Source organism: Nicotiana attenuata, unplaced genomic scaffold (genome assembly GCF_001879085.1).
Source record: "Nicotiana attenuata strain UT unplaced genomic scaffold, NIATTr2, whole genome shotgun sequence".
NCBI classification, from domain to species: Eukaryota; Viridiplantae; Streptophyta; class Magnoliopsida; order Solanales; family Solanaceae; genus Nicotiana; species Nicotiana attenuata.
Window position 1 is genome coordinate 106,863 of NW_017672335.1, and position 18,098 is coordinate 124,960.

Genomic DNA, 18,098 nt, shown 5'->3' on the forward strand with positions numbered 1-18,098 from the left:
AATTGTTGTGCTGTTAATTCTTTACAACTGACTTTGTACGAGAATCAGATTCTGGCACTTTTAGGTACTCATCCTATGGAGCAGAACCCGTTTTTTTTTAATAAGGGGAAACTGGTTTCCATGAACTTCTGAATGTTATAACTTTTTTTGCTCTTGGTTTATAAGATCACACCACTTGTGGGACTACACTGGGTATGTTGTTGGATTATAAGATCACACAATTGAACTCTAAAATCTTTTGGCTGACTTTGTCAGAATATGAACCTCCTCTAGTGTTTATTCTGCTGAGACTTCTGTTTTTCATTTCACAAATCCTTTACGGATAAATGCCTCTTGCTAGTTCTCTTCAATTTCTTATATGTTTTTCTTGCCTTATTTATCTCTTTTATTTCGCTTGACTTTGTTGGTTCAATGTAACTTCTTTATTTTGAAGGACACAACGGGGCTGGTAAAAGCAGTACAATATCCATGCTTGTTGGTCTCGTTTCTCCTACTTCTGGAGATGCTCTGGTGTTGGGAAAGAACATCTTAACTGACATGGTAAATCACCTGTTGAGATCTTCATATTTTGAAAACACTTTGGAGCCTTGAAATGTCGATATCAGCCACTAGGAATATATGTGTGTGTGTGTGTGTGTGTGTGCGTACATATTTTTTTTTGTCCTGTTCATCAAACAATGAAGAACTTGTTTATTGGATCGTTAAGCTCAACAAAACTGATCGTGGTTGTTTGCATTCTCTTATTGTTCATTTTGAGTCTCTTTTGTTCAGAACTTCAGATACTTTGGTTCTCTGACTAAGTTTGTTGCTTTAACAGGATGAAATACGGAAGAGTCTGGGAGTCTGCCCCCAGTATGATATTCTTTTTCCTGAATTAACTGTAAGCAAGCTGTTTTGAGTGCCACGGGAGATACTATAATTGACCTTCCGTCTTCCCTTTGTTCTCTTTTTGAGGATTGCAATCACCTTGTTTTGCACATGTGTGTTTAGTTGACTGCGTTAATTCTGAATTGTATTATCTTCTATTGTGTTTAGTTCAGTAGAAGTGTTACCCTATCCTCTATTGAACAGCTAGCTGTATGGAATCAATCAATTATCTAAGCTTCAACCCCAAACTAGTTAGGGTCGCCTGTATAAAATCCTCTATATCTATTCTGCTCCATTCAAGCCCGTTTCTTACCAATATTGGTTGATAATTTTTCTTCCGAGGAAAATTGGGGTTTTTTAAGTCTCACATTTATAAATACGTACAGTACACTGACATACAAGTCTCTAACTGGAATTAATAGACTTTAGGCAAACACCATATTTAATGTGACTGTTTCAACAACTAAACCTTTATATCAACTAATAAATATAACCTATATGAATTCTTTCAAACATTCACTTTCAGATAACATTGCTAGTCTCACAACCTTATAATTAGCCTTTCACTTTGTAAGGATATCTTCCTATCACATAGAACCCATAACAATTCTCCATTTCAAACATCTTATTTTAATTCTATGTGCTACACTTTCATTTGTCATATCCTTCTCCTGGAAGGCTGAGTGCATTGTTTACATTTAAAGATCATGAACCACTCTAATTCCTCTTCGTAAGGGGGCTTAAACTTGTGCATATATTTTTGTTTGATTGTACTTCTGCTAGAATCCTTGCACTATAGAGTGCTTCTCCATAAGTTCCAATATTTAGTAGGCTTTCTCACTAGTTTCACCAATTAAAACAGTATCATCTGCAAGTAATATGCATTGAGAATCTTATCATGTATGCTATTTGTTAGTTCATCCATAACTAGGGGAATAGTACAGGCAAAGCAAGACTGATCCCTGATGTGAACTCACGGTTATCAGGACCTCGTTCAATTGGTAGACAGGAATAGAGTGAAGTGAGTAAAGTGCTAGTTAATCAAGTTTCATAGTTTCAGAACTGATAATTTTGTCACTTAGAACTGATTCTGATTAATGGGATAGATGAAATACACATCAAGTGGCTCATCTAATGATTTATATAACCGCTTGGGTACATGATTACTGTTGTTTCCTTTGACGGATTTAAAAAATTCTTAATCACCGAGGGACATACATAGTGCTTTTAGTTGCTGTTAGACTGCAGAATTGTCTCGCTGACAGGACTAAGCTGTTACAGTTTATGATGGCTAACATTTCCACATTATTATAATTTCAATTTCAGACACTGGTTTGGAATAAAGCTGTTTTTCTCCCCTTCGAACTTCTGTTGGCCTTAGGTGAATTTGTTCATATAGAAGTCTATCAGTATGAAATTTGCAGAGGAATCAGGGAGCTCTATTTAGTTTATCTTTGATTAATTCTTGTAATGAAGACATCTTTACCTCAACAAATTTGCTCTCTGTTTCTAAAAAAATTTATTTTCTCTGCCGAACGATGCAAGTAGAGACAACTTTTAGATCACACCTGATTAATATCAATTCAAGAACACTACAGAACCAAAGATCTCTGAAAACTTCTGGTGATTCTATTAGTTCTACTGCATAATGATGCCGAAATATTTCTATAAAACCTTTAATGTTGATGTTTTGGGACATCGCCTAAACTCTCGTGTTGCTTGTCCCATTCTTCTGCTATTGATTTTATTTCTTTTTTCATTTTTGTTTTTAGGGGTTCACATGCTCTATGCTTCTCGTACTGTCTCCTATTAATGACCATATCATGCTTCAATGAATTTTTCCAGGTGAAGGAACATTTAGAAATTTTCGCTGATGTAAAGGGTGTTCCAGAAGACGCTAAAGAAAAAGCTGTGACTGAAATGGTTGATGAAGTGAGTTTCCTAAGCACTATTGCTAGAATTGGATGGTGCTATATCTTCTTGAATCTTGAATAAAGATTAAATCGTCACTGCTGGATAAAATATTTGGTGTGACCTTTTTTCTAGCAAGATGAATGGACTTTAACCTGATTGATGGAGGACTAGATACTTTGGAAACCAAAATGCTGAATTGTCAGAGAATTTTTTTGTGATAAATTAAATAAATTTCAATAATGTTTGGCCCAAACAAGAAGTATACCAAAAAAGTAGAAAACCTACAAAACTAAATGTTTTTCTACGAAAGAAACCAAACCTTTTATACAACAAGGAACTTCATGGGTGCACCAAAAGAAAATAAGGGATAGGGTAGTTAAAATCTAAAGTTTTCTTTTGGAAACTTTACGGCAATACAAATGAACGCTGCTGGATAGAGCCGTTACATAGGATGAGTAATTATTGATTGCATGAGCGCCTCTTTCTTGATAATTCTGACAAATATAGCTGCTCTCCATTCCCCTCGGTCCTTGTTATAACTAATTGCTTCCGTCGCTTAATTCAGAAGAACTCATTCCTCTGTGCTTAATTAGCCAACTGTTGACAGGACTTTGTTCTTTGTATTTCATAAGGTTGGGTTGGCAGACAAACTTAATACTGTTGTCAAAGCTCTTTCTGGAGGTATGAAAAGGAAGTTGTCCCTTGGGATAGCTCTTATAGGAAACAGTAAGGTTAGTACAAGTTAAGCAAATTTGTTCATTCATTGTGCCTTGGAACTTACTGAAAGATTTTGTCTACTTTTTAGGTTATTATTCTTGATGAACCGACAAGTGGAATGGATCCATACTCTATGCGGTTAACTTGGCAGCTGATTAAAAGAAAAAAAAAGGGAAGAATCATATTACTCACAACACACTCCATGGATGAAGCTGATGTGCTAGGAGATCGGATTGCTATCATGGCAAATGGATCTCTAAAGTGCTGTGGAAGGTGTTTCTCTTTGCGGCTAAGAACTTCAGTTTATTTTAGAATAAAATTTTAGCTCCAGTTGGGGGTTCTAGTCTTATAGAACACATGGCACCAGGAAAGGCGTACTCTGCTACGCTTAAGAGGAGTGGCCGTCTTGAGACTACTAGGCCCTCGCTGTATCCATGAGTTAACTCTGAGGAAGTTCATGCTTTTATAATTTAGTATGTCTTTTTCGGAATTTCCTTAACTTGAGTTTTCATTTTCTTGACAGTTCAATCTTCTTGAAACATCAGTATGGGGTTGGTTACACTCTTACTCTGGTTAAGGTGTGCTCATCTTAGCTAGGTTAATACAATTCATAAAGTTGGGCTTTCTTTCTCAAAATAATTATTTCTAAGACTCTTTCTGAGATTGCTACTTTCTTCAGACTGCACCAGGTGCCTCAGTAGCTGCTGATATTGTTTACCGTCATGTACCATCTGCAACATGCGTTAGCGAAGTACGCTTCTTTCTTCAATGTTTAATTTTGCCCGCCCTTTTGCGTTCTATTGCCCATCCTATAATAGCTTGCATATTGGTCTGTTTTGACTGTGGAATTTGATTTGCTATGCCGACTTCCATGTTGAGCGCAATTACATAAAAAGAGGAAAGGAAAAGGAAAACATTTTTATGTCTAGAAACTTTTGTTAATCATGCCAAACAGTTCAACTTTCTACTGCTGTAGGTTGCTGCAGAGGTTTCCTTCAAGCTTCCCCTAGCATCCTCCTCTTCCTTTGAGAGCATGTTTCGAGAAATAGAGCGCTACATGAGAAGATCCAACCCTGAATATGAAACAACAGACTACAGAGAGGTCGACAATCTTGGTATTGAGAGCTATGGCATATCTGTTACAACTCTGGAGGAAGTGTTTCTGAGGGTTGCTGGTGGTGACTTCGATCAAGCACAGGGCCTTGAGGAGAAAGCAGATCCAACTTTTTGCGATTCTGTTGATTTAAAAGTGTGCCAAACTAACACTTCTAAGACATTCTTCCCTTCCAAATTATGTGGAAGCTATTTTAGAGTCATATGGCTTATGCTGACCTTGATTGGTTCAGCTTGTAGTCTAATCTGGGCTGCGGTTTCAAGTGTGATTAGCCTTGTTACAATGCAGTGCTGTTGCTGTTGTATACTCTCAAGGTCTACTTTCTGGAAACACTCGAAAGCCCTACTTATTAAGAGAGCGAAATCAGCTCAAAGAGATCGGAAAACAATTGTGTTCCAGTTGTTAATTCCTGCTTTCTTTTTGCTTCTTGGTCTGCTGTTTCTTAAGCTAAAGCCACATCCCGATCAGCAGCCCGTCTTCTTCACAACCTCGTACTTCAATCCTTTATTAAGTGGTGGAGGAGGAGGTGGTCCAATTCCTTTTGAACTCACATCGCCTATAGCAAAGGAGGTCTGATTACTATTTGCGGTCTCATCTTTACTCTTTCTATTAATACTTAAAGGTCTTCACCTGCAATGCTTTGATGGTGCAGGTTTCTGATCATGTCCATGGAGGCTGGATCCAAAAGTATCGGGAGACAACATACAGGTTTCCTGATTCTGCTAAGGCAATGAACGATGCCATAGAAGCAGCAGGATCAACTTTGGGCCCTGTCCTACTATCGATGAGTGAATATCTTATGTCTAGCTTTAATGAATCTTATCAGTCAAGGTGAGTTACTTTGAAAGTCATCTTCAGCTTCAAAGGATTGTTGTGGTTGTATTTTATTTTTGTATATTGGGCTAGCATTTTACTAGTGCTTCAGAATGTCCTTTGCACATGTAACATGTACTTCAACCATTCCATGGCTATTATTATGTGTACTATATAGTATACTAAAACTACTGATACTTGGAAAATGAAAATCTTTTCTTTAAGGTAGTAATTGTTGAAGATAAACTGCACTCTCTCTAACAGCATAAGCTTTTAGATGAGGTGGTTACACACTCCAACTTAAGCTTTTGGATGAGTGGGCCTGGAGCAGAGAGAGTCAGAGAGAAGGCTTAATCGGTTAGGAGTGAGTCTGAGCAAAGTTAGTGGCTCGATGGGCTGAAAAAAGAGAAACCCAGACACCGGAGCAGCTTCACGGGTTGAGTTGAGAGAGAGAAGCACAGAGTGATGGAATATGAAAGAGAGAAAGCAGTTGTAAAATGGGGTCATCAAAGTTTGGCTCATTTACCATGTTAAGAACATGGATCTCAGGTCTAACTTAACCTCAAAAGTTAGCTCTTGAGGTGAGGATTGTCCAAGACCGTATAAGGATACGACAACCTATTTCCTCGACCAATTTAAGACACTTAACAAGTATGCATAACATGTATAAAAATGCTTACAACTGGCTTTCTGGAGGTATCGACATAGTTAATCTGGTGAGAGCTTTAGTATCTAGATAGAAGACAGCTACGATTCAGTTCTGGATCTTTTACTTTATTGCTATCCTGGGCATATAATGATCAGAAACCTCCAATTTTCGATATTTTAAATGCAAGTAGAGCACATAATTTGTGCTGGAGATTCATTTATTATATTGAGACTTGTTAGTTTGTCAAAAAAATAAAAAATGCAAGTAAATGAAGTCTCGTCACATTCCAATCGAATGTAGTGATTGTACTATACATTCTACTTCTTCCCCATTTGCCTGCAATGGTTATTTATTTAGCTTAATAGGTCTGCCAAATGAATCATATTTTCCTTCTCTAATCAGTTTCATGCATATTCTATTGCAGGTATGGAGCGATAGTCATGGATAATCAGACTGGTGATGGTAGCCTTGGGTACACTGTTCTACACAACAGTTCTTGCCAGCATTCTGCTCCAACATTTATCAATTTGATGAATTCAGCAATACTCAGGCTAGCTACACATAATGAAAATATGACAATTCTCACTCGTAACCACCCTTTGCCGCAGACAGCAAGTCAGCATCAGCAACATCATGTATGATTTTCTATCATCTTATTATTGATGAAATTGGAGCATTCTACGCCTGTCAATGCAAATTCCTTGATTAATTGTTCCGGCTAGAATGTTTACTGATTATTTCTGAAAGAGCTAGCTGTGGTGAAGTCATATTTTGTTTCCTACAAGGCGATACATTATTTTTCGTCCTGTAAATAACATTTAACATGATAATCTGCAAGTAAATCTTGGGGTTAGTGGTGTTGAAGATGTTTCACAGGTTTAAGTTACAGCTGCTGCATGTAACTTGTAAAATATCATCGATAACATGTCTTATCTAACAATTCATTTTGCTTTATTGAAGTTTTCTGACTATATCTTTTATTATACCTTGATGTTGTACTTAATTGTGTATTTACTACAGTTTATGTCTTGCATAGATTACTAATATATATATATATATATATATATATATACACATATATAAACTTATCATCATCTATGTTGTGCGGACTCTCCAAAATGCTGTTGGACCCGTGTCGGATCCTCCAAAAATGCACTACTTTTGGAGGATCCGACACACACCCGACGATATTTTCGGAGAGTCCGAGCAACATAGATCATCACTGACCACATAGATTACTAATATGTGAAGCAAGTCTTTTACCAAACTACACATACCCTTTTGTTAACGATAAATATTTTGGTGAAATAACAAGTTGTCAACTTCCATTTCCCAATATTTGAATATTGACTTTTTATCTACTGCTCTATGATACATCAGTCAATGATGTAATTCTGAATTTGCTTCTTTTGATGGTTATGTTGTAACCTGTGTTTGTGTTTTAGGATATGGACGCCTTCTCTGCTGCAGTTGTAATCAATATAGCCTTTTCTTTCATTCCTGCCTCATTCGCTGTGGCGATTGTCAAGGTAAATTTGCTCTTTCTTCTAACAAATTGTATTGCAGTTTGAGAAATGATATTATAAGTGTTCTTGATACTTCAGCACCATCCAGCCCCCAGGTATAATATAGGTAATCCGTCCCTATACTAGTAAAGTAGGTACATATTCTATAATTTCATAGGGAATATCTTAAGGTGTCCAATTGAATATTATATATGATTTTCTTTATTCAATTTCAACGATTTTAGACATGTATGAATCTGAACACATACTCACATGATAATCTAACATTTCTCACACATAACGATGGCTCTCATCTATGATTGGCATGCCGATTTGTTCTTGATGTTATTTCTTTTCACCCTTTGTGAAGTATGTTCTGTAATTTGCCTGAGGTGTCAAGTATAACCACGCTACTGGCTGGGTACATATTTATGTTTTTTCCTGCAGGAACGTGAAGTGAAAGCTAAGCATCAACAGCTAATCAGTGGGGTATATTTCTCTCTTCAACATGTCTTAGTCTATCGCACATTTTAAGAATTGCTAATGATGCTTTAATGCTCCCAAATTCTGCAGGTGTCCATACTCTCATATTGGGCTTCCACATATATATGGGACTTCATCAGCTTCTTATTTCCTTCATCTTTTGCATTAGTTCTCTTTTGGATATTTGGTATGCTTCAGCTTTTCTGTCTATCTATTGATAAAGGAGTTTGCTTCAGTTGACTGATAGTCAAGAATTCTTAATTTAGGTCTTAAAAGTTTAATATTTTGAAAAAACTTCACTCTGCTTACATTGTTATTTCACTGTTCTTAGATTGTAATATTTCTGTTGTAGGTTGGTTTCTTGTATGAGATATCTTGTCGAGAAGTATTAAGTTTCTGCTACCATGCACCTTGAAAACAGCTCAAAGAGCCGTTTCAATTATAAGATATCATTTTTAGATAAAAGACTTAAGGTGAAAATTGAAAAAACTTGAGGGGTATAATTAAAAGGTTTGTCCATGGTTTTATTTTCAAATTTTGCGACTCTGGCGACATACTTATTCAGTTGGTTAATCCCTCTCTCAGATTTAGTTGTACCGATTCACTCTCCTCTATGGTTTTTTCTTCAAATGTTTTTGTTGTTCCAAATAGTTTTCTTACAACTAGGTCTTATGAGGTTAATAATTTTATTAATGATGGGGAAAAACCTAGTATACGAGCTGTATGCTAAAAGATAGAGAACCTACACCATAGTTTCTTCAGAAGCATCTTTATCATTTCACAGTACTGTTGCCAAGTTACTCAATCACTCATATCAGATTGAGATAAAAACTGGATAATGCCTATACATTATCCATAGTAACTCCATCCTATCTAAACTGTATAACTTGGCTGTTTGGATCTGTGTTGACAGAAAAGATTGTTAGTCCCCATTGGTCAAGGGTATGGGCTATTGTCTTCTCATATGCTCTTGGGTTATCCTCACCCAAAAGCTAGCTTTCGGGGTTGAGTTAGGCCCAAGGTCCATTTTCCTTGTATGGTATCAGAGCCAGAACCATCCTTATTCTTGGTTACGCAGTGTTGGACCTCCATTCCAGATGTTCGGTCCTTCGGTCCTGGGCTTGCGGGGAAGGAGGAGGGTGTTAGAGTTCCACATTAGTTACGGCTATGGTTTGTTGTCTCCTTATATAGTTTTGGACATTCACCTCATGAGCTAGCTTTTAGTTTGAGTTTGACCCAAGGTTCATTTCCTAGCATATGGCGTACTATTGTATTGATCACATGCTTGTTTTTCTTATCCTTGATTCAACCTCCTTATCGAGGAAGGTCATCACTTATATGAAATATTCTTGAGTATATCATGTTAGTTCTATCCACCTTGTGAGAATGTTGTCTTTTCTCCTGTTAAATACCACATAGAGTTGTATTCTCTCCGTCCCAATTTATGTGTCAAGAGTTCAAATTTCGAGAGTAAAACGAGTTTTTCTTTGATCGTGATATTTTCATATGCATTTTCAGATATTTTAAATTGGTAATCATTGTGATTTTTAGTATTTTTAACATAGTTTTCAAATATATAAACTTTCTTTTAAAAAAGTTAAAGATTCTATATCCGAATTCAAGGTCAAAACTAAGAAATTTGACTCTCAAAATCTGAGCTCCGCCACATAAATTGGGACAGAGGGAGTATGATTTTTGTTTGTTCTTTTTGAGTCCCACATCGACAATGAAGGGGATGGGTGGTCTCCTTATATGGACTTGGACAATCCTCACCTCTTGAGCTAGCTTTTGGGGTTGAGTTAGGCCCAATGTCCATTTAACATGGTATCAAAGCAGGACCCATCCCAATTTTCCGATGTTGGGCCCATAATTGTCCACGCTCCAGATGTCTAGTCCTGGGCGTGAGAGAGGGTGTTTGAGTCCCACATCGACAATGAAGGGGATGGGTGGTCTCCTTATATGGACTTGGACAATCCTCACCTCCCGAGCAAGCTTTTGGGGTTGAGTTAGGCCCAGTGTCCATTTAACAGTTCTCATTGCCTTACTTAAAAAAAGTTGATTTTCACTATCCAATTTTTTTTAAAAAGAAGTGCTTCTGTAGGTCTTGAGCAATTTATTGGAAAGGATTCTCTCATCCCAACAATTCTGTTGTTTCTTGAATATGGATTAGCAATGGCGTCATCAACATATTGCCTCACTTTCTTCTTTTCCGAGCACAGCATGGCTCAGGTATCTGTTTTGAAGAATATCTGAAGATTTGTTACTTGTCGAATATTGTTGATCCTGATATTGTTTTTATGTGCAGAATGTTGTCCTCCTCGTCCAATTTTTCACTGGCCTCATTCTTATGGTTCTATCCTTCATAATGGGACTTATAAATTCTACAACACACTTAAATTCTCTGCTCAAGGTTGGAAGGCCTAAAGTATTTCTCTCTGAATTACTATATTATGTTATATGTCTGGGTAGTTATAGTTTTAGCTTTAGATGTGAAGGGGCATCCTTTAGAGAGATTTGTTGAATTCATATAATAATTGTCAATTTCCATGCATTAAGTTACTGCTACTGCAGATTGTAGGATCTCTATCTCTGAAATCTTTGTACCCTTTGAAGTGAAAGTTCGAAATATTGAAATGCGTTTTTCTGTTTACTATCTTCACTTTATCGGTCACCTGGAAGCTTTGTAAAGTCACAGAATGACTACTCTGGTGACAACTAAACATTGAGCGAGTATTTTTGAAGTCCTAAATCATTGATCTGGAAGGAGAAGAAGAGCGGGATAAACGAAAAAATGGAACTTTTTAACACTGTATCTATAAATGTACCAAAGAATACTCATGAAACTGGATGGTCTTGCGAATCTGTGCTTCTTCTATATCATGCTGCCCTTTCTTGATATAAAGACTTTTTATTTACACCAATGTACACTATGCTATCACCAATGGCAATAACAAATGAATTACTTTAGTTGGATTGTCAAGTAAGATATTGTCTTCAAGAGACTCACTCTCTAATTACCTTTTAGTAATGTCTCTTAATGTATTCACTGTAGCACATATGTGATCAACTCTCTCTCAATGAATAATCCTACTAACAAGGGACAATCTTTTGCAGAACTTTTTTAGACTGTCACCGGGATTTTGCTTCGCTGATGGATTAGCTTCATTGGCTCTTTTAAGACAAGGGATGAAGAATGGATCTAGAGATAACGTTCTTGACTGGAATGTGACTGGTGCTGCTATATTATACTTGGCTGCTGAGGTAGCCATCTGGTTTGTTGACTCTAATTAAACTTTCTTGCAGCTTGATCATCTCATAGTTATTTCTTTCTTAAGAAAAGTCATTTGTGATATGTCGTCTGGTAATGTTTTGTTTAGCTTGTCCTTTCTCTTTCTCTCCTTGTGTGATGGAAAGACACAGAATTGTTGAAAACATGTCACATTCATGACCACTTACCTCTACCAGATCGTATCATTTAGGCTTACATGTACAAGATTAGGAGCACTTTCTACCTCTCTTGTCACAAACAGTTATCCTATCGATCACAAGCTCGAACCCCCCACCTCAGCCCTACCCCACCCCCACAAACGAATGCACTGGTATTTAAGTGGAGAAGTGTTGAAGATTTAAGTCAATAAAAGTGTGCTATGCAAAGATGATCACGCACTTCAACATGGTATTAGAGCAGATATAGGTCTTGAGTTCAATTCTCACTGCCACTCAGTATCAAAAAGAATTTTCTCGTACTTGACTCACTGAAAAGAATCAAGCCCGCACGTGAGGTGGCGTGTTGAAGATATATAATTACGTCAATGAAAGTGTGCTCTCTCTCTGTCTCTGACACTTAAACTTTCAGATGAGATGGTCATGCACTTCAACAAGAATAGTAGAGGGCGGGCCGGTTATCCACAGAGTTCTGAATCCTGCACCAACGGTCCTTAGGGATTTCTCAGTTATTTAAATAATAAAAAAAAAAATTTTCCCGGCATAACCATCATTTCCACCACGTGATCTCTCTTCCCACGGATTACTTTATCACTTTTTGAGTTTGCCCATGCTAAACAATGGAATAATTCCATTGGCTGACCTCAAATTTGAACAAGCACTTTTGCTTGTTGAGATCTTCATTTGGTATTTATTTCTTCTTGGTCATTTATAGGCCTTTGATGTGTTGTTGTGATTTGCTCGTATTCGCATGTATTGTGTAGTTTCAGGAACAATTTTTTTTTCTCTTAGCACTATTCATCCCTGTTGTGTCTTTGTTAGTTATCTTCCATCTATGTACTTCTTCCTTGCTATCTGTATCCCACCTCATTTATAGCCTTTGCTAAGATCTCTTAGGTTTTAAGGAAACTTTTTTAATTTTGGATATCCAACGATTCAGGCCGTTGTGTTTTTCCTTTTAACTCTGGGGCTTGAATTCTTGCCTCAACAAAAAAGGAGTCTTTACAGAGTTCATGAGTGGTGGAAAAGCTTGGGAAAATCTAGGCATGCTATTTCCTTCGGGTCTTCAGAACCTCTTCTGCGACCACCCTCAGGCGATGTTGCTTCTGAATTGGACGAAGACATAGATGTTAAAGCAGAGAGAGACAGGGTTTTATCTGGCTCAACTGATAATGCTGTTATCCACCTCTGTAATCTTCGAAAGGTATGAATATTCTCTTGCCTGTAGTTCAAAAGATTAAAGCGTTAAGTCTGCTGAATTAAGTATGTTTCTTTTCAGATATATCCTGGAGGGAAGTCCCAAATTCCAAAAGTTGCTGTGCATTCACTGACTTTCTCTGTCCAAGAAGGAGAGTGTTTTGGGTTCCTAGGAACTAATGGAGCAGGGAAGACAACAACACTGTCAATGCTATCTGGTACGATTCTGTTCTGCAGCATTACATAATTCTATATTTGCGTCTAGCTGTGAGAATATGCATGTTTGTGATAATGGAGGAAGTTTACAGAACCACTTTGTATTTATAATATCAATTGCTGGAAAAGTAGCCTGGCTATTGACAATCTGTCTCTTTTGGTAATTGGTTTTTTTAAATTTCTTTAAGTTCCTAGAGTACTTTAATTATCTCTTCTTTAAACATTTCAAAACATGATGGATTTCGTTCTAACAAGTTATATGTGTGCTTTAAACTACTTATTTTGTTCCTACCTGCAAACATTGTGCTTACGTCCTACTGTGCTGTTACTTTTCTTAATTTCTTTTGGTAAATAAACCAACATTGAGTCAAATATTCTCTTATAATTTACTAATGCAGGAGAAGAAAACCCTAGTGACGGAACGGCATTCATTTTTGGTAAAGATATACGTTCAGATCCCAAGGTTGCTCGTAGACATGTATGGATCGTTCTTCCTGTATAATGTACCCAGTTCCCGTTTGCTATCAATGAATTTACTTGCATGCCGTCTGTGTCTTCTCAATGCAGATTGGATATTGTCCTCAGTTTGATACTTTACTTGAATTTCTGACCGTCCAAGAGCATCTTGAGCTCTATGCAAGAATTAAAGGAGTACCAGAGTATGAATTGGAAGATGTACGTATCTCTTGATTTTATATGTCCAAAAGTGTACTCGAATTTGACTCTATCATAGTTCATAGCATATCTTTTACAAGTTCTAGTAGGGTGGTGGCTTGTACATGTTCTGTTGATGTGATACGTTTTGTACATGTGCTGTTGATGTGATACATTGTTTGTTGGTAGAATTGCTCAAGTCTTGTAGATGCTAAAGATTGTATGTTTCCAGACAACATGAGTAAATTAGTAGTTTGGTTTGTTTCTTTTTCTTTTTACATCAAGGAATACAGATTGATGGAGACGAACACTAGAGAAGTGAACTAGATTCAACCTGTGCTTTTGCATAAGTTTCTCTAACAAGAATGATCTTATTTCTTATTGGAAATTTTGATTGAAATGAAAGGGTCTGAAGTTCCATGGGTTGGTAGTAATGGAATGCTTTCATTATCTAAAATAAAGAACCTCTCCCACCAAGAGTTCAGTCCAATACATGAAATATGATTTGGATGCCAATCTACTTATTTGAAAAAAATGATATGGATGTCAATACATTTCTTTTATCAGAAAAGAAAATTGTGAATATTGGTGTAACATTATTTTCCTGATAATTTCTTGATCCGTGGATGTTGGTTCAAGTGAAGTCTCTTCATGTTTGATCTTCCTCTCTGTCTGAGATTCTTAAGCTAATTAGTAGGAGACGAGAGATATTCCAACCTACCTCTATCATAAAGGCAGCTCGGTAGCTAGTACACTTGTTCAGAATCCTTTCTCTAATTAATTTTTGAATATGCCAAGCCTCTGCTGCTGTGCCTATAAGAAGGACGAGTTTCTCTCCTGGTTCATGTCCACTTATAGTGCCTACAGATGATGATATATAAAGGTGATTTTTACGGAGTAAAATGTTTTCCAGGGAAAATTTGTTTCTTTGGAAAAACAATTGTTCATATAATTTTCCATTGTTCTTTTTGTTGGCAATTAAAGTTGGCCACTTGTACTAACAGCAGATTGCGGTGGATGTGGCATGGAGGTGGTGTTTTGTGTAGTTTTGAATATTAAAGGTTGACAATAATGTTCCTTCTAAAAAAAAGGCTGACAATTATGTTAAAATGTTGGTTGAAACAAAAGACATTGAGATAGAACTAGAATAGTTTAAGAGGAATTGACTTATACCTCAATGACATAAGTCATTTTTCACGTAGGAAAATATTTCATCCAGGATTACATTTTCCAGGAAACCATTTTACATCATGCCGCACTCTTAGAGTCATATTCTCTGATTTATTATGTAATTTGCAAGTCTGCTTTTCCAGATGTTCTTTAAGACATGTTCTCAGTGGAGAAAGTTGATGTTACTTTGTGGAATCATCTAATGGTATGCCAATGAGAGATCGTTCTGACACCATTTTATTACCTTTGGAGAAAGTTCTTGTCTCACAGGGAGAAGGAAAAAACTGTATAAAATGGGAATGACAGCAAAATAATCAGCTAAACTTTCATGACTGCAAACAAATCAATTTTTTTTTGTAATGCCATGAAATTAGAGCTTGAATGAGAATGACAATCTTCTTATTTGACCAAAAAAAGAGTGTCAATCTTCTTATTTGACCAAAAAAAAGAGAGTGACAATCTTATGTCTTTTAGCTGAAGTGGTCTTTGTTGACCATCAAATGGTTTTTGACACTAGTAGATCTTGACAGGTTGTTATGCAAAAGTTGCTCGAGTTTGACCTGATGAAACATGCAAATAAACCATCCTTTGCCTTAAGCGGAGGAAACAAGCGCAAGTTATCTGTTGCAATTGCAATGATTGGAGATCCGCCTATCGTCATTCTTGATGAGCCATCCACAGGTCGTTAAGTTACCTCTAGTCATTCCGCCAATATCTTTTAACGTTTGGTATTTTTATCTAAATTTAAGCAGTTTAAAGAGAGAGGTTCAATAAAACCCATTCTAAATAGCAAAAGAAACAATTTCCCAAGGGCATGACCAAGTGGCCAATGAAGTGGGTTGAGAACCATGAGGTCTCAGGTTCAACTCCCAGCGGAGGCAAAAACACCACCAGGTGATTTCCTCCCATATGTCCAAGCCTTAGTGGACAGAGTTTTGGTGGGAGGTAGCAGGTAACCCGTGGAATTAGTCGAGGTGTGCGTAAGCTAGCCCCGACACTACGGTTATCTGATATAAAAGAAAAAGCAATTTCCACCTTTAAGCTGGGAGTTTTAGTGACCACATTCTTGAACTTATAATTCCTTTGGATTGGCTTTGAATTCGTACCTTTGCAGATGTAGATCTTAAGTTTAGGCCATAGCTTCTGAAAGTTATTTTGTTTGGAGTCTTATAGGACTCTTTAGGAGCTATTTTAACATAGGAGGGGCCTCTAGTTTTTTGAATTCACAGAATCTGCAAACCTACTCTCTTCCCTATTTAGAATTTCTGTAACCTAAATGTTCAAGTGATAGCTTTGTCTAGATACTTCTCTTACAAAATCTTTATCTGTATTGTCATTTTTCCAGGTATGGATCCTATTGCCAAACGTTTCATGTGGGAAGTTATTTCTCGTCTGTCAACTAGACGAGGAAAGACAGCTGTAATTTTAACTACTCACAGCATGAATGAGGCGCAAGCTCTGTGCACTAGGATTGGGATAATGGTATCTGAGCAGTGTTCTTACCTTGATTATAAATAATCCCATATTCCAAAGGCCTAATTCAATGAATTTTTTTTACCTCTTATTCTTTATGTATCCCAAGGTTGGAGGCAGGTTGAGGTGTCTTGGTAGTTCTCAGCATTTGAAAACCCGCTTCGGGAATCATCTTGAACTAGAGGTACTTGTGACGCTTAATTTTTTCGCACTCATTTTCAAACAGAACTATCTATATATCCTTTCTGCATCTTTATCTCCAGGTTAAACCAGTTGAAGTCAGCTGTTTGGATCTGGAAAATCTCTGCCTACTAATTCAAGAGAAACTATTTGATATTCGTCCTCACTCTAGGAGTATATTAAATGATATTGAAGTTTGCATTGGAGGTACCAACTCTATAGCCTCAGAAGACGTATCGGCAGCAGAAATAAGCGTATCAAAGGAAATGATCATGGCCGTTGGACAGTGGTTTGGCAATGAAGAAAGGGTGAAAGCACTAGTATCTGCAACTGATGACTCTTGTAAAATTTTTGGTGACCAGTTGTCAGAGCAGTTAGATCGTGATGGTACATCAACCTATATCCTTAAATTTCCTCCATTACATGCCTTTTGGATCTTGTTTTTTTTTCCTTTATATTTTATTGGTCAAGAAGAAAGTAAATATTACCTTAGATTGTCGGTGTCCCAGGGAAATGTTAAGCAATGAAACCATGCTAAAGGAAGAATCTTCAGTTAGCGATCTCTCAGAGTAGTTCAATAATTGATTTCTCAAATACCCTCTGATAAGGACACCCCTTCTATTAGAGAGGAAACTTGCATATCTTCTTTTTACATTGTAAACATGACTCGTCTGAGTATGCATGCAACTTTTAAGGTTGTTATTTGTTGAAATGTTTGATGTCTTGTTATATCAACAACAACAACAAATCCAGTATAATCCTACGAGTGGGGTTTGGGGAAGGTAGTGTGTACGCAGACCTTACCCCTACCTTAAGGGGTAGAGAAGCTGTTTTCGATAGACCCCCGGCTCAAGGAAAGAAAAAGCAATCAATACAGCAAGATAATAAGAAAACAAGCAGTAATCATAACACGATAATAAGAAAACAAGCAGTAACCATAACAGGATAATAAGATAACAAGCATTATCAACAGCAATATTATAAGAAAACATGTAGTAGTCAAGGCAGCAATATGGATGTCTTGTTATATCAATATTCAATATATGTATACATTTTCAGTTGGGAAAATACTTCTTTATGATCATCTATATTGGTTGACGCTGGTCTGTTAGGAAACAATATAACTACTCTATTTACTAATCAGTAGATTTTTCTCACCTGAATCTGTTTATTTTTTGGAAATTAACTATACTCAGCATCACAATCTTTTGACTTTCTCACTGTGCACAAACTTGTTGAGCTCTTACATTGTTGAAAGGCTAAATATTCTTGTAATAGTTTCTTAATTGTCCCGTCCATTCTATTTCTTGGGTTTTGGAGCTCTACTCTTTTTCACCATCATTTGATTCTCTCTTATGTCGATGAAATCTTCTGCTACTTTTCTTTAAATGGTCTTCACAGATAAGTGCATCTAATGAGAACTAATATTTTTTTGTTTGCTTGCTTGCCTCTCTGGAATCATGCTAGGTGGACTCCCGTTGCCGATATTCTGTGAGTGGTGGTTGGCTAAGGAGAAATTTTCGAAAATCCATTCATTCATTCAGTCTTCATTTCCTGGCGCAGCATTTCAAGGTTGCAATGGATTGAGTGTTAAATACCAGGTAATGCCATGTTGAACATGTTTATTAACAAAAACTTACCTTATGATAAAAATGCCATGTTGAACTGGTCGCAGTTCTTTTGCATCCGGAACTCCTCACTG

The 18,098-nt window shown here is 36.9% G+C and overlaps 1 protein-coding gene across 1 annotated transcript in view; it reads left to right on the forward strand.

The window, feature by feature from the left end:
* Nucleotides 1-18,098, forward strand: part of LOC109212805 (ABC transporter A family member 1) — a 30,608-nt gene that overhangs the window by 9,480 nt on the left and 3,030 nt on the right. Inside the window, exons 15-38 of the mRNA XM_019376487.1 lie at nt 818-880; nt 2,713-2,799; nt 3,414-3,512; nt 3,587-3,771; nt 4,022-4,076; nt 4,178-4,249; nt 4,475-5,182; nt 5,265-5,443; nt 6,499-6,709; nt 7,520-7,603; nt 8,027-8,068; nt 8,153-8,249; nt 10,164-10,291; nt 10,368-10,472; nt 11,177-11,323; nt 12,447-12,710; nt 12,786-12,921; nt 13,318-13,397; nt 13,487-13,594; nt 15,274-15,424; nt 16,089-16,225; nt 16,326-16,400; nt 16,480-16,783; nt 17,864-17,997. Of these exons, the coding sequence (XP_019232032.1) occupies nt 818-880; nt 2,713-2,799; nt 3,414-3,512; nt 3,587-3,771; nt 4,022-4,076; nt 4,178-4,249; nt 4,475-5,182; nt 5,265-5,443; nt 6,499-6,709; nt 7,520-7,603; nt 8,027-8,068; nt 8,153-8,249; nt 10,164-10,291; nt 10,368-10,472; nt 11,177-11,323; nt 12,447-12,710; nt 12,786-12,921; nt 13,318-13,397; nt 13,487-13,594; nt 15,274-15,424; nt 16,089-16,225; nt 16,326-16,400; nt 16,480-16,783; nt 17,864-17,997 (3,651 nt within the window). The remainder of the gene's footprint in view (nt 1-817; nt 881-2,712; nt 2,800-3,413; nt 3,513-3,586; nt 3,772-4,021; nt 4,077-4,177; nt 4,250-4,474; nt 5,183-5,264; nt 5,444-6,498; nt 6,710-7,519; nt 7,604-8,026; nt 8,069-8,152; nt 8,250-10,163; nt 10,292-10,367; nt 10,473-11,176; nt 11,324-12,446; nt 12,711-12,785; nt 12,922-13,317; nt 13,398-13,486; nt 13,595-15,273; nt 15,425-16,088; nt 16,226-16,325; nt 16,401-16,479; nt 16,784-17,863; nt 17,998-18,098) is intronic.